At 37.0% G+C, this 16,255-nt stretch overlaps 1 protein-coding gene across 1 annotated transcript; it reads right to left on the minus strand.

Annotated features, from left to right (window-relative positions):
• Nucleotides 1-356: 356 nt before the first annotated feature.
• Nucleotides 357-16,204, minus strand: mcf2lb (mcf.2 cell line derived transforming sequence-like b; the record flags this gene model as incomplete). Its single annotated transcript, XM_079463837.1, has 29 exons — nucleotides 357-1,371; nucleotides 1,451-1,557; nucleotides 2,073-2,147; nucleotides 2,521-2,586; nucleotides 3,114-3,235; nucleotides 3,317-3,374; nucleotides 3,495-3,573; nucleotides 3,665-3,757; nucleotides 3,925-4,146; nucleotides 5,619-5,744; nucleotides 5,893-5,985; nucleotides 6,127-6,219; nucleotides 6,323-6,392; nucleotides 6,612-6,727; nucleotides 6,928-6,994; nucleotides 7,101-7,212; nucleotides 7,351-7,495; nucleotides 7,765-7,956; nucleotides 8,288-8,479; nucleotides 8,711-8,830; nucleotides 8,926-9,040; nucleotides 9,566-9,690; nucleotides 9,784-9,933; nucleotides 10,267-10,383; nucleotides 10,471-10,584; nucleotides 10,784-10,874; nucleotides 10,959-11,073; nucleotides 12,616-12,699; nucleotides 16,123-16,204. The coding sequence occupies 29 exons, from the start codon at nucleotides 16,202-16,204 to the stop codon at nucleotides 1,294-1,296; spliced, it is 3,219 nt and encodes a 1,072-aa protein (XP_079319963.1). The 3' UTR covers nucleotides 357-1,293.
• Nucleotides 16,205-16,255: the final 51 nt, after the last annotated feature.

Here is a 16,255-nt window from a genome sequence, read left to right on the forward strand (position 1 = left end):
AACTCAGGGTTGCCAGATGTGTGAAACAAAATCCTTCATGACGAGCCTAACGTTTTGACGAGAAGGGATATACAGTTATGAAATTTACTGTAATTATATGGTGGCATTTTCACCATTACGGCCGTAGCTGTATCCCTTCTCGCAAAACCCCCCCTACCCATAGAAACAGATGCTAATGCGGCATTTAGTTTTGATATCTCTGTTGAAAGCGTACCGACGGGTTAGACGCATGCGTACTACGACCGCATTGTCGTTATGCCATACTCCACTAGACCAACAGAGGGCAGCACCTCTAACCACTACAATACATTTAACGCCAGGTTTCTATATAACCAACGATTAAAAAAAACTAAAATAAATAGATGTTTTTTATTTATATATTCGTCTATAAAACAAGATTTTAATATTAGACAAATGTACATAGAAATAACACAGGGTGATCACAGTCACTTTGAGAAACAACATATGCATATATGATATGCTTACATGTAGGTCCTGATATAACAAGTGTTACATGCATTTAGATCACAGGACATGACAATAAACATACAATTTCCCAGTATGGACACATAAATGTGGCACATACTACTTAATCACTTTTAAGGGATATGAAAGATGTATTACAGCCTTAATGAGAGAACGCCTTGGCTAGGGTTTTTCTGTGAATTTCACTGTTCACTCTGTTAGGACCACACTCTAAAAATAAAGGTTCCACTTAATATTTTTAATAAAAATAATTATATATCTATCAAATTCATCCTTTTTGGCCAGTAAACTCATAATATGAGTGCAGGAAAGCAGAGTCTATAACCATTGGGGTTCTTAAAGTGAGAGTTCATCCAAAAATGAAAATTCTGCCATAATTTACTCAGCCTCTTTTCATTTCAAACCTTCATGACTTTCTTTCTTCCGCAGAATACAAAAGAAGATATTTTGAAGAAATTTGGTAAACAACCAGCACTGGACCCCATTCACTATTGTATGGACACAAACCCAATGCAAGTAAACAGGTGCCAGTTAACATTCATATCTTCTTTTGTGTTCTGCAGCAGAAAGAAAGTCATACAGGTTTTAAATGACGAGCAGGTGAGTTAATAATGACAGAATTTTTATTTTTTGAGTGAACTATTACTTTAAATCAACGTTTTAAATAGATGCTGAATAATTTACATATGTATTAACACCCTATTGATAATCACGATTTTTAATATCACAGTTAAAGGGAATATCAGTATATTGTTATATCCCTACAGTACAGTATATGACAGACACACACACACGTATGCAAAACTCTTATTTCTGAAGATTCTCTGTGTTTTCAGAACACTGGATTTCTTCTTCTGTCCACACCGGTAGTGGTTCATCTTCACACTGAAATATAGAGGACAAACAAAATGTTTCAAACATGACTCCCGTTTACAGAAATACAAAAACTACCAGGGTTTCGCACCTTTTTCTCTTCTTTCTCCTCGTCGGGGTCAGAGGTCACTTGCTCATCAGCACTATAGTATCCGTCACGCTCAATGGCATCCAGTGAGAGAGATCCTTTAGTCCATCCTGGGAAAAAGGCAAAAAGACGATATTTGAGGAAAAGACCCTAACAAAGACAGGAGAGGTAGAGTTTGTGAGACTTTGTATTGCTGAACAAGTAAACACATAAATGAGAAGAAGAACAGAAAATCTGCTATTGAAACCTCACCGTGACAGACAGGAGACAGACCAGTGACCAATTCTCACACACAAAGCATGCGTGTAGGCTATGTGTTAATAGGAACGTTTGAACATTTCTGGGTTTAAAACAAGTTAATCTATATTGCCAAAGACAATAATAATAAGCAAAGATCATGTTTACAAAGATGCACAGACAATATCAATACAGCCTAACTTGTATTAAACCCAGTACACTATTTAAGGACAAAAACTTGGTTGAGAAGTCTAGTTGATAAGCTAGACAAGTTAGCACCTTCCAGTAAGTATCAGATGAGAAACATACAGACTACACATGCCACACTAGTAGCGCCTCATAGAATTATGCGTGCATGTTCACATACGTGTGTAATCAGTATGTGTACTTCTCCTACGATTCTGAAACAGGCTTGATGTACTGAACCACCTGACTCCGGCCAAGTTAGGGTGTGACCCTGTTTCTGAGAGGAAGATAGCCAATCAGAATGCTTCTCGGTAGCTGCATGCCCTGAGGTACTGTCTCTTTTCAAAAACTATTTTACATAAAAATGTCACACATCATTACTTTTTGCATCACATTCAGATCTTTGTTGGTGTCAGAAAACTTTATTTAATCATAATTTACATACAATCTTATTAGTTTAAAACAAATGATATTTTGTAAACGATTCCTTCTTTTTCTGCCATCATTCTTCAGACAGCGTTGCATACAGTTCAGTTTGGTGTCTTTGTGATAATGAATCAGAGATTAAAAATCAGCCATTGTCTATTTTTGTTTTTATCCTTGTGGGTACTAGCAGATATGAAATACAAAAGAACATCCTAAAGGCATACCTAGAGGCGTAGGGTCACTCCGGATATCCTGTCGTTTTGGTTTTGTCTCTGACCTGCAAGAAGACCCTGTAGACCACCAAAGAAACTAAAGAAGTTAAATATATTCTCTCCTTGTGTATCTCTAAACCTGAAATCTTCCACCCCACATTTGCATACAGCTAAAAAAAACTTGACAGATTGGAAATTCTGCTAAATATCTCCCAGACATCTTAGACAGTTTGTGTGACATGCTGGTGGGCAGATTTACATTTACATTTAGTCATTTAATAGACGCTTTTATCCAAAGCGACTTACAAAGAGTTCAGGGAGCAATAAGCAATATTTCATACAGGAGCAATAATACAATAGGTGCTAATACAAAGTTACTAGTTTCAACAAAAACTAGACCTGTTGAGAGAAGAGAGAGGGTTAGTTTCTTTTTTTAATTTGTCTGTCAAGTATTCACAGAAAAGATGGGTTTTAAGTAGTTTTTTGAAGGTTGTGAGAGATGTGGTTGACCGGACCGAGTTAGGAAGAATGTTCCACCAGATGAAGATGTAAGTTTAATTTTTGCTTGAACTTTGAGAGTCAGAAGAGTTATTTAATTTTCATACCTTTTATTCTCTCTGTCGTTCTAGGTTGTGGAACGTTCTCATGTTCTGTGCCTTTTACTTCTTCTGTCTTCTGTTTCTCCACTCCTCCACTTCTGACTCTCACATGTTCACCTTTCACCAGTCTGAAGATGAGATATTTTGTATTTCATGCTGTGAAATAAGCTCAAGTTATCTTAAATCTGTATATGTTATCAAAAACATACCTGCTGGTTGAGCTGCTATCTGAGCTGTTCTGATCAGGAACCTTTTGCTGACTGGCTTCTGCACAACACAAACATAAATTAGATGTTTCTATGTGCTAATGTTGGATTGGTGTTTTGGTTGATCAATGTCTACTGTAATGCATGAAATATTGCATGTGTCATTATTTCTAAATCATACCTTTGCAGGCCTCCAGCTGTCCTGTCAGAAGCTTCCGGATTGCTGTTACCCAGATGGTCTTAATTGCTTCAGATGTGGCCTACGGCACCACAAAGGAACATAAAAACCTCAAAGTACATTTGAACACGAAATCTCTGTGCACATATTTAGTAGACACATGCTTTGCTCACCTGTACCGTGTACACTTCATCTCTTGAACTGGACCAGATCTCAAACTTCTTGCTGTCCCCTTTAGCCTGTTCTGTTATTCCAATAGCACTCATCTGACACAGGATAAAACCAGATTTTTGTACTTTTTCTATGCACTTTTACACTAGGCAATGCTTTATGCATAAATAAATAAAAAGAACATTTTGTTAGAATGACTGCACAGAAAATATACAACACATCACTGACCTCTATGTTCAGAACTAATGTTACAAACACTCACGCTGAGCTCCTGTTTAAAGCTGTAGGAGGGGGCTTTCTCATAACCCTCCCCACTCTCCTCTCGTCTCTTACAGAAGAGCAGAGCTTTCTCCTGCAGAAACAGGTGTCTTTGCATGGGCTTAAACCTTGCAAGCTCCATCACTTTCACGTGACCTCTCTTATGCTCCGCCCACACGCTGAATGACCCCTGCATCAGCAGGCGACCCAGGTCTGCAAGGTTACCCTGCATGGAAACACAAATAAAGTTAAACCCTAGCTTTAAGCTATTTTTGGGGGGAAAATAAGAAACCCCTTCCAAAGTTTAATTGAATCAGCAATTCTAGATGTATGGTCATTCCGGTCCTGTGACTGTTGAATTTCAACAAAATCAAATCTCAGGAGTGACAAAAGTCATCCCACAGCAGTGTGAAAGGCTGACAGTATGACAAGACGTATAAAATATGTGATGAAGAATTGAGGTTATCACATATTTCTTTTTCTAAATACATTAAGAAACATTTTATTGCCCCAAAAGGTGTTTTCTTGGCAGTATTTCAGGTCTGAAAAAATACAGAGCATCTTTTCTGTTATTTGGTTTATCCAGTTTTTGTTTTCTGCAAATAAATGCAAATAGAAAGAAGATTCTTGTGTGAAACTTGCTCGGTAAAAATCGCTGGGTTACATGCTGGATCCAACCAACCATCCATGATTTTTTTATTCAGGTAACGTCAACTGCATTAGATAAAAGCTATGCCCCTTAATCTCACTGATTATTACAATTAATTATAAAAATAATGTTTGGAAATGTAAACTGAAATTTCCTACTGACACACTACAGCAGGTAAAAAAACTAGTGTTCTAAACATTTTGGCCAGCACTTTGTTTGAGATATATAAATTCTCAGAAGTAAATGATATACAGTATGAATGTAATATCATTGTAAATGATGTAAAAGACTAAAAGTGCAGTATGAAATTGTCTTCTAATATAAGCATTTCTATCAGCCCACTGTGTTTTAATGGCACTATGTTTTGACCGATTCTCATGTGGCAATAATAAAACTTTGAGTGTTCTAATGCTGCAATGTTGACATAAAGTATAGTAATTTATTTTTTATTTAAAAATTGTAGTTTTGTGTTTAAAAAAAATCCAACTGTAGGTGTTTGATGAAATGTATGACAATGGCACCCATTCAAAAAATGTTTTAAAGAAATGTAATAAAAATTTATATTTACAATTGCATTTGTGTTGTGTAATTGTATGACAGAAAAATTATAATAATTGTACATTCCTTTGTGGTTATTTATTTTTATTGGTAAATAAAAAAAGTAGCTAGGCAATGAGTCAACATATAACCCAATGTTTAGGTAATGTTTAACCCAGAAACACAGTTAACCTGACCCACTGGTTGGGTCAATTAAACGACCTAGCATTCTATGTGAAATGGTTACACCCAGGACTTGGGTCAAAATAACCCAGCACGTGTTGTGTCCCATAGTTACCCAGCAGCTGGGTAAAGGTTGGGTCATTTTTTAACCCAGCAATTTTTAGAGTATGGGAGAAATATTGTTAGTAGTTCACAGAATGAAATAAAAAATATAGTTTTACCCAAATACATACAAAACTAATAGTATATTTGGAAAACCTGAAAATATCTTTGAAATGGCCTCTTAATTTTAGGTATACTGTATATCCATTGAAATAAATGTGTTTCACCTCATATCCAGTGATAGCGATGAGATGCATTGAGTCATTCACAGCCTTCAGGATGTCCAGCAGGGAGGAAAGAGCCGCCTGCAGCTCCACCGACCCCTCGCAGCCTTTGCTGTATTTAATCATCTCCTAAAACACAGATAAACTACTGTTTTCAGTTTCCTCTTTGACAAACAATTATAACCACGTAAGGTACACATAAAATTAAAGGGGACATATCCCACACAACATTCAACAGTAAAGAACACGATCACATAACCACACACACACATTGTACCTTCAGTAGCAGCTGATATTTAGTAATCCTCTGCACAGGTTTTAGTAAATAGGAGTCCAGCCCCAATTTGTGCTCGAGTTTCCTCTGACACTCCTATGGGTGTATTGGTATAACATGTCACAAAGAATACTCCACTATATTTGTCATGCATACAGAAAACTGACAACCCATGACATTGCACAAATAGTATGAGTGGTTGCATGCAATTTAAATACATGCTTGTGTGCATTGTACCTGGAAGAAGGCACAGTCAGAGCACTGCCTCCAGAGACTCTCAGAGCGAGGCTTATTGTGACAGTATTTCTCATATATCTGCAGCTCACCCATCTAAACAATCACATTGACCAAACATTTAAAAAATAAATCACACCCGGTCTTTAAAATAGCGTGTACTTGAATTTTTAACGTCATACTCATTATTTAAACTCACCCAGTCCAGAAAGCATCGTCCCACAAGCTCAGGGCAGTCAGTGTACGCCTCCAGTGCAATGAGGAATATTCTAAGAGATAGGACAAGAGAAAGGATGAAAATACGATCTGTCTTTTTCTGTAATATTCCCTTTAGTCAAGCTTTCTCACAAAAACAAAAGGTTTGTATTGTGAAATGTGAATACGAGTTCGTCTACACAGTAATACTTTTTTATTTCAAAATGTCCCCTAAATGATGTACATTGAATGCTTATTCATGCTTCCAATCTACTCCACCAGATGACGCTCACCTTTTGTGGAAATTATAAATCTCCTGCATGTTCCCAAATAACACATCTTTTTTGTTCTGTAGGGCTGAAGGGATGAGAGGAGACATGGAGGGGTTGTCCATTTCAGTAGCATACCCCTGCAGCACACACAAACACATACTATATTTAACAAAGTGTTACTTGCTCTTTAAAAAAAGCTTCCTGATCCTGAAAGTTCCTGCTCAATCTATATGACTGATAAAAAAGTTCAATATCTGTCCCTTTAAATTACTTTCAGGACACCTTCATAAATAAAATGATGTAATTTATCTATGAACAAACTCATATATTCACTCACCTGCAAAACACACATAAGTTCTTCTACATATGCCCGCTCTGTTTCCAGTAACTCATTCATAACATGTCTGTGAACAAACATAGACACACACACACTTTATTTTATTGACAATACAATAGGTGGCTGTCAGGCTTATAGGGTCTTTCCCCTATGACCTTTGACCTCGAACAGACCTGCGGAGCACAGCGAGGGTCTCCTCCTCCTCAGATACAGAGACGTTGCGACTGCTCCTGTCAACCTGATCACAGCTAACCTGCACGCAGATGTTCTCAGGATCTCTGTGAGCTGAAAAAAGGAAGGAAATAATGCATTCATCTCCGAAAGAAACAAAACACCTGGTTTGAAGGTCCACTTAAAAGCTAGCCAAGAAAAACTTCAGTGGGATAGAAAAAACAGCAAAATGAGATGGACTTATGAAGAGACCTGGAGATGTGAGTGACTCCGGTCGAGGGGCGACAGGCTGAACTGGTCGTGTTTGCTTGGCTGCTAGTTTCTTTAGACTAACCCTCCTCCTCTCAAACATCTCTTGTAGTGAGGCTTTTTTCTCAAACAGATGGTTTACCTGCTCCTGTAAGACACACATACGATTTATATAGAGTTTGCTAACCAATATATGAATACATGGACATGAACAAAGACCTATAATAACTATAAACAAAGATTTATGTGTATAGATTTTGTAATTCTTTACTTTACAAATTAAATAATCAAGACATTGAGGAAAGTGTTTATCTTGCTATCATTTTGTATCATCCTAGTGTTTAAGAATTTAAACTGAAGTGAGTTTAAATTACAAGTGAATTGGATATTTTATGCTATGAAGTCATATTTCCTCACCCTGAGCTCAGTGTTCAGAATACTCCCATATTCATGCCAAACTGTGTTGATGTCCCATTGCTGCTTCTCATTGGCTGTCTCCAGGTAACTCTCCAGTTCTGACAGTGCCGATTCTGCCCCCTCCTGTGACTGGCACTTGTCAAGAGGCTGTGACGCTAGCATGTAGATCCCATCATCACACCATTTACCCATCTGAAAGAGCAAGAAAACAAAAGACATTAAATAAAAGAGAAGCCCAGATAAAACAGAAACCTATATTGCGGTTTGCATGTAGGCTATATATTTATAATTGTACGTGTTGAATGTACGTCTGACTTTGCATGTGTAAAAGTAACTGCATGACGTTAAATCCCAGCTAAGAAATTTAAATAAAGTTATATTTGTGAGGCAGTTTTTAGTCAGTCTAAAACAAGGTAATATATTATTGCTGGAATCCAACTGTTAAATAACTTGTTTGTGTGTGATAAAATAACTGAGCCGTTAAATGTGCATATATGTGATGTGTGCATGCATTTAGAATCACCATGTCGAGTCTATTATGTAGCTCGATAGCTTGTTTCAACATGGTCCTCTTGTCATTGAGCTCTTGGGTGAGTTTATCTGAGATTCTTTGAAGTTCACTGCATTTCACTGCAAGTCTGCCATCAATGTTCTGACTGCTGTCAATCAAACCTTTGCCCTCAGCAACCAGGGACCTTACTCTGTCTAGCACTTCCTGTAGTGAAGAGAAGTGTGTTCACAAGGTTTATTAAACATTTACAAGCCAACAGGAACGATATATTTAGTTACTTTGTATTAGCACCTAATGTACTATTGCTCTTTTATGACATATGGCTTATTGCTCCCCGAACTCTTTGTAAGTCGCTTTGAATAAAAGCGTCTGCTAAATGACTAAATCTGAAATATGCATGCACACGTCTGTATTATAAAGTGGGTGGAGACTCACACAAGTATTTTCTTCCTGATTGGCCAGCTCTTCGAGGAGGTGTTCTGTTTGGGTGTGGCTTATTCCAACATCTGAAAAAACATTCAGTGTGTCTGTAGTCTGCTCCAATTCTGCCCGCACCTACAATAAAACAGATTAAATAAAACGGTGTATGAATACTGTAAGTAAATTCGAATGTATTACAATAATAAGAAAATTTGATCAAAATGCGAAACCTGCTGAAAGTTGTGCTCAAACTGGCAGAGTTTCAAGTGCGATTCCAGTTTATTTTGATGCTGAAACCAGAAGTCATCGAACGCTGTAGAGCTCTCATTTAACTGGGATAAAATCCTGAGCAATAAAGAGAATAGGAGCCGTTATAAATCTCAATTTACATGATCTATAACAATGTAGCATGTGTAGTAAACACATGTAGTAATGTAGCAAAAAGCTTTTAAGCACATCTGAATTCATTTTCCAGAAAGTGACAATACGTTTTCCATTTCATTCTGTTTTGTTTGGATATTGGAGCATGTCTAGATAATGTATTTTTATAGACGGTTTCAAAGCAACAACATAAACAAAGGTTAGTGCGCATGCATTCTTTTGTGGCCAAAATATAGTCCCTGTAGATTATTTCGCATAACAAGCAAAATAAATAATAATTAAATTACACTAGCTAGCAAGTTAAAAGTATGTCTAACAGCATTATTTTGAGTTACTTGGCAAATGGACACAAATGACATAAAATATTAATATTTTTATAAGTTACTATCTTGACGAATAAAGACCGGAAGTTAACTTTGGGCCAGGCGCTTGTGTTCGATGAAACCGTCTATAGTCAGATGTGAATTCTTCTTGAGAAAGTCTAGAGACCTGTGCACTATAGCGAGGTTCTCCAGCTGATCGGGGTTTAGACTACTATCGGGATCTTTACGCACAGGTTCTCTAATGTTCTCCAGAAGTCTCCGTCCCTGGCTCAGGGCTCCGGCCATCTCTTCCTAAAGAGAAAACAATGAAGATTTTGTCATCACCAAGATCACTATTCTATGAACTTAAGTGAGTTGATACATATAAAAAGGTTTGATAAATACTTTCAGACTCTCTTTCCTGCTGGTGTGTGTGTTCAGCAGATAGTTGGCTGTTTGGAGGTTGTCAGGAAGTTCTGTTTCTGCTAAATCCCTTCCCAACACTTGCAGTCTGTGTGCCAACCTCTTCACTAATGCAGCAAAGCTTTCAAGATCCTACAGGCACAAAGAAAGCCAGATACACATGATGCATATTTTGACTGGAATTTTTTTTATATTGTGTGATTTTTTACGTTAGAGGTTTTGAATAGCAGTGTCTCACAGGTGTCTGTGTTAAAGAAATAGTTCTCCTAAAACTAAAATTACCAACCCCCAGGTTCTTGGACGCCTGCATGTTATACAATAATAATGATTTAAAGGGGAATGTCCATTGTTCTCATTGTCTGTGATCGTCTTTTGTCCATATAGTTGTCCATATAGTAAATGGTAGATTTTTAAGGTGAAATTATTGGTTGAACTTTCACTTTAAGATGTGTGTTTTGTTCTTACGGTACGATGTGTGATCCAGGTCTTGTGACAGTAGTATTGAGAGCCACCCAGTTCTTGTGTCAGCTGACTCGGCTCAATGTAATGGTGCAAATCAGCCACTGAGCTCAGCATGATAACCTTCAACGAACACACACACATGTAAGGTGACCGTCACACACAAGTGTGCACTGCATAGACACAACAATAATTGTTCAGACAACTTACCGGCACCTTAAAGTCATCTCTTTGTAGCTTGAAGAACACATCAGACAGTGTTCGCTGCAGTATGGCACTGGGTCTCAGCACCAGAACAAGCCGAAGATTACCAGGAAACCAACCCTACACACAAACAAAAAATAATGGACATTATTATATAAAGGTGTATTTTGTAGTGTATTAAAAGAAGACAAGTAAGTCAAGAACAATAAAAAACATTTTAACCTTCAAATTTCTTTTTGTGAAACATAAAATCTGCAATATGTAACGACTGTCAAAGTCTGACAAGTAAAGGACATGCAACCGAGTCAATCGGACTTACTGAGATCCGCAATAACGTTCCCTTTAAACAAGTCCATCGATCCCTGCGTCTGTCGATCACTACAATAAAGCCAACGCCTGCTGCACTCAGACTGATGAGGACACATGCACATGTGTTACTGTTGTCAACATGTATGATTTATATCACAGTCATAAGCATGTGTGTTTGTTTTTACCTGGGAACACTTGTCAGGTAGGTGAGAACATTACGAAAGTCTTGTTCTGCAATTTCACAAAATGAAGGGAATTCTGGGAAGATTATAATAGGGCTACCATCCTGTCCTCTTCCTCCTCAAATGCAAAAAAAGAAATATGGAGAATCAAAGAGGAGAAATCTGCTTCTGTTTTATGTGTAAGCAGCAGAGGGCAATAAACGCCGGAGAACTGTACATGTCAGAACAGACGTCATCACCAACGGTGTGCTTTGTCTTGTGTCGGCATGCATCAGAAATCTTAAACAGGCAGCCAATAAAAATCTGATCACACCACCTGTACGCTGTATCTTTACATGATGTGCTATTCCTACTGAACAACAAATGTTTAAGAGCCCTGTGACAGCCAAAAAACAACATGATCATAGATCGCCTTATTTTTACTACCAGTAAAAAATATTGGTGATTTACGACTTGCTCCTTGTGGGGTTTAACCAGCATCCCAATGGTTACCAGTCCTAAATCTATAGAGATACACACAAAGCAAACACCACAAATATATAAATAAGTTATATAAACTGAAATATCATTACTATTAATATTATATTATAGTTGTATAAATGTAATTTTTAGCAACAGTAAATAAACTATGATTATAACAATGTATATATCTAGAACGTCACTCTAGAGTCTAGACTCTGTGTGAACCTACTCCGACTAATCAGGAGGGAAATATGTGGTGACATTTGGGTGGTAAGAGGGCGATGATGGAATGAGAACGACGGACAGAAAGAAAGCCACTGGCTAAAGAAGCTCTTGTGACAAAAATATAAATTTGGCAAGTCATGCCTTCTTCTCCCTGTCTCCATGACAACAGGACAGAGATTGTGTGATCATCATTTACTCTGGTCTGGTCGGTTCAGTTTAACGGTTACACACCTGTCAGCCAAACCAACGCACATCTTCATAACACAGATACTGTATGTGTTTGCTTGTACATGCATGAACAAATCAAACATAGCCTACATCCTAGGCAGACAGGAGCAGGAATTTATGGGAGGTAAATTTTGACTAACAAATCTAAACACACACACTCTCATTCACATACTGGTGTTACAATCGGTTATATATTCAAATAGGCCCCTGGATGAGTTAAACGATAAGCAGGTTTTTTACTGACAAACTTTTGTACTTAGAAAGAATAAACACAAACCTGATGATTAGGTAGGACAATGACATTACACTATTATGTTATAATGTTTATAAACATAACCATTAACGTGCATCTGCTGAGAAACATCACAACACCATTGACTACCATAGAAGGAGAAATTGCTTTATACATTTCTTAATTCTGTTGAACACAAAATAAGTTTGGAAGAATGTATGAGAGCAAACAGTTCTGGGGCACTTTCGACTACCATTGTCATTTTTCCAACTATGGTAGTCAATGGAGGCCAAGAACTGTTTGGTTACAAGCATTCTTCCAAATATCTTTCTCTGTGTTCATCAGAACAAATAAACTTATACAGTTTTGCAACGTCACAAGGGAATTTTACTTTTAGTTCAAAATCTCTGACAACAGAATCAAGAGACATCCAAGAAGATTTTCTCTCCATTGCTATATAGGAGAATTTTCATTTATTTTCATGTCTATTGGCCCAACAAAAGAAAAAGTTACCTGAGAGGTAAGCAAACTGTTTCTTGAGCTCGGTGATGATGTCCGCAGCGAAGAGAGGGCTGGACTCATTCTGCATGATCTCATCTGTAACAAACAGACACACTAATATTATTTCCGCACGCATCCTAGTTCTGTCGCGTTGTTTGGGGTAAGAACTTAGACACCGATTCTACAATATCGCTCTTTATATGTCACGCTTAAAACATTTATCTGCAAAACATTAACAAATGGGTGGAAAGCACCTATCTTCTTCCTTGCCTTTATAGTATCATAAGGTGAAATAAACCACAGGTGATTTAGTGGCCCACGGTCTCCCCTTTGCTAATATATATCAGTGTATTGTGTCTTTGGCTGGTGTACATTACCAAAAGTGCAGGTGAACCTTGCCTAAAGCAATTCCCATGCTCTGGTCAATAGAAGATCATAAAAACTAGTTCTAGGTGATTTTCTAGTACCGAAGTCTCAACCAAAACCACAACACCTTCACCTCAGGATATGGACACAGACAAATATGTTCTTAGATACATATTTGCTCAAAAACAAGTGCATAAAATGACAAGCGTATGGGCTGGTTTCTGATGGGTAATGATAGCATAGAGGCCCCCTTAAACACCAGAAAACCAGCAATCCAAATAATATAATGGTGACTTCAATAGACCGTGCAAGGAAAAGGAATATTTTACCCAAATATTACTAATCCTCTTGCCATTTCAAACCTGTAAACACGACAGAAGATATTTTTAAGAATGTTTGCAACCCCATTGACTGTGATTATATCAACAGTCTTCTATATTGTATTTCAATATCTTCTGTGTTCCGGGTTTTGAAGATTTTATTTTTATTTTTGGGTAAACTATTACTTTATGATATAATAATCCATAACATAAATGGCTTAAAAGAAGGGCTGTATAACGATTACTAATCATTTGCAAAAGAAAGGTTTGTGTTAACATAATATGTATTTGCATTTCCTTAATATAATTATATAAATACACATGTGGATGTATGTTTAAGAAATATTTACACACTCTTTATTTTTATATATAATTTATATTATATATAAATATATTTTTTCTTAAAATGATACATGCACGTGTGTATTTATTTAAAAATAATTATTATAAACAGTAGCTTACATGCACATATGTAAACAAAAACTTTTCTTTTGCAAAGGATTAGTTGCAATTTATCATAATGCAGCCCTACTCAGAAGTATAAAAACATTATTATTTGGTTTAAGTATAACGTTTGACATGAATGTATAATGTTTTTAACTGCAGAAATAAGAATTTTGGCAAATAACCTGTGCCACTTGTCTTAAAAGCGACACTTGAAAGAAAACCACAGAAGAGACATGAAAAGGGCTACAATATATTCACTCCCCACTTTTGTTCTTTTTAAATAAGAGCGCATTGTCCCATTGGAGTCAGGTTCTACCCCTTAGGATGTTCAAATACTGAACAGAAAGACACATTTCAAATTACTTTAATCTCACAAATGTATCATTCCCCCACCTGCTAGAGCCCGTCCATACACAATGTCACATATTACCAAAAGGGCTACTAGACTAAACAACAGAATTAACAAATAAAATGACAGACAATACAAGTAAAGAAAGAGGATGATTTGCCAGAGAGACGAAATCCCCATCCTCACTTACTGTGTAACCAGTGGCAACGACGGGTTAAGTTGTAATATTTTTCAACTTCTGCTAAAGGAATGCACACAGTTCGCCCTTTGCTCTGTACATCCATCCCTCTGCAGTTCAATTCTGATTCTGTTGCTCGTCTGCAGCAACTCTCTGGTTGTGTTGTTACCGTAAGCAGCAACTTCAGAATGAGCTACCTGACACAGGTGCAACAATGAATGACTTCCTCTCTCTCTCTGTCTCTGTCTCTCTCTCTCTCACACCTTATTTCCACCCCCACCCAGACTTCCTGGACTCATCACGCGCAGGTTCTCTACATCACCTATAATTTTCATAAATGTGATCACTGACTGTAATGAACTACCTTCCTTCTTTACAGTCCTTTGTTTTTTTGCTCGCCTTGTGTCTGCATGTGGATAAGCACGATCACCCCTAAATGAGTTTAGCAGCCCCTCACAAGGAGTCCCTTCCCCCGCAGATGAATGAATGAAACCCTGTGTGTGTGAATACGATCTGATCTTGCTGAGACAGATAAGACCGAATTCAGACATCAAACCACTGTTTAAAGTTTAGAATGAATCACCATCCAACATAAGATATACTGATCTGATAGACTGTACCACATTTAGAGTGAAGGAGCCACAGCTTAATACTAAAAATTTAGCAAAATTGACAAAATGAAAATTATTATGTTTAAGAACATTTTGTCATTTAAGAAAAAAATCGGATATTCACGTTTGCTTTCCAACTTGACTAAATGATGCTAATAATATAGTTTGTAACAGAAAAAAAGATATTTGCATAAAAAAAAGAACTTTTGAAAATGTTTATTTTAAAAGCATAATGGTCACTCACTCTGTCCTCGTGTCAATGGGACCATAGGAAGTCCACAGTCTCTGCCTTGTTTAGTTCGCCCTTTTCTGGGTCTCCGCAGCATACTTTTGCCCTGACTGCTGCTATACACTTCTTAAAACGATCATATTGTTCCTTTAAATATGCTTAATGATACTAAATGGAAAAATCCAAAGTTTGTAAACTACACCTATAATTTAAAAACATTACATTTAACAGCAGCCTACCACTGCCATTGTACTTACTACTGCAGTAAGCAGTTCTGCTATTGCAGAAAAATATTTTTGGTATCTGTTTTCGTACTTAGCAGTGAGATCTGCCAAACACACACACATTGGTCAAGTCACCTCAAGCAGGAATCTCACAGGAACTGTCTCACAGCCTTTAGGTTTCTGAATACAAGAAATAGAGGAATCTTTTATTACATTTATTAAGATACAGATACGCTTAGCATTTCTGTGAAATACACAGCATAAACTGAAATATTTATTTCACCTGTTGTTTTATAGTAGCCCATTTTAGGAGCATGAAGCATTCATTTGCAGAAAACAGACCCTGCATGAGGTGATTACATCAAACGAATTTCGTATTCTTACTTTCTCTCTTTTCCTCTGTATGTCAGTATTTCAGTTTAATTGACATATTTTTTCTGTGTGTTATGATGACAAGAAACTAAATTCAGACAATTCAAACAATAAATATAAAACAATATAAATTCAAACTATTATGATACATATGTTGTATTCTGTAGCTATCAATATTTCTCCTGATAATAAATGAAAATGACAATGCATATATAAACGTGTGTCACAAAACATTTGCATGCCACATAACTCTATGTGGATGAAGAAAACCATTTGCCACTTAAACCAAAAATGACAGTGATGATGCATATGTGTTCAATAGAAAATAATAATGCTTACCATTAACAGCTGTCATTACATTTAAACAGTGCCAGAGTATATTTAATAATTATACACAGACACACACACACTCATATTCCTTACCAATGCTGTGAGCGACATTGCTCAGTCTGCGTTGTAGCTCATGAACAACCACCTTCTCTGTCTGCATCCATATCATCGCCATACTCACAAGGATGGAGGACAGGAGGACAGCAGTTTATTAGAGAGAGAAGAA

The sequence above is a fragment of the Barbatula barbatula genome (assembly GCF_947034865.1).
Source record: "Barbatula barbatula genome assembly, chromosome: 9".
Lineage (NCBI taxonomy): Eukaryota > Metazoa > Chordata > Actinopteri > Cypriniformes > Nemacheilidae > Barbatula > Barbatula barbatula.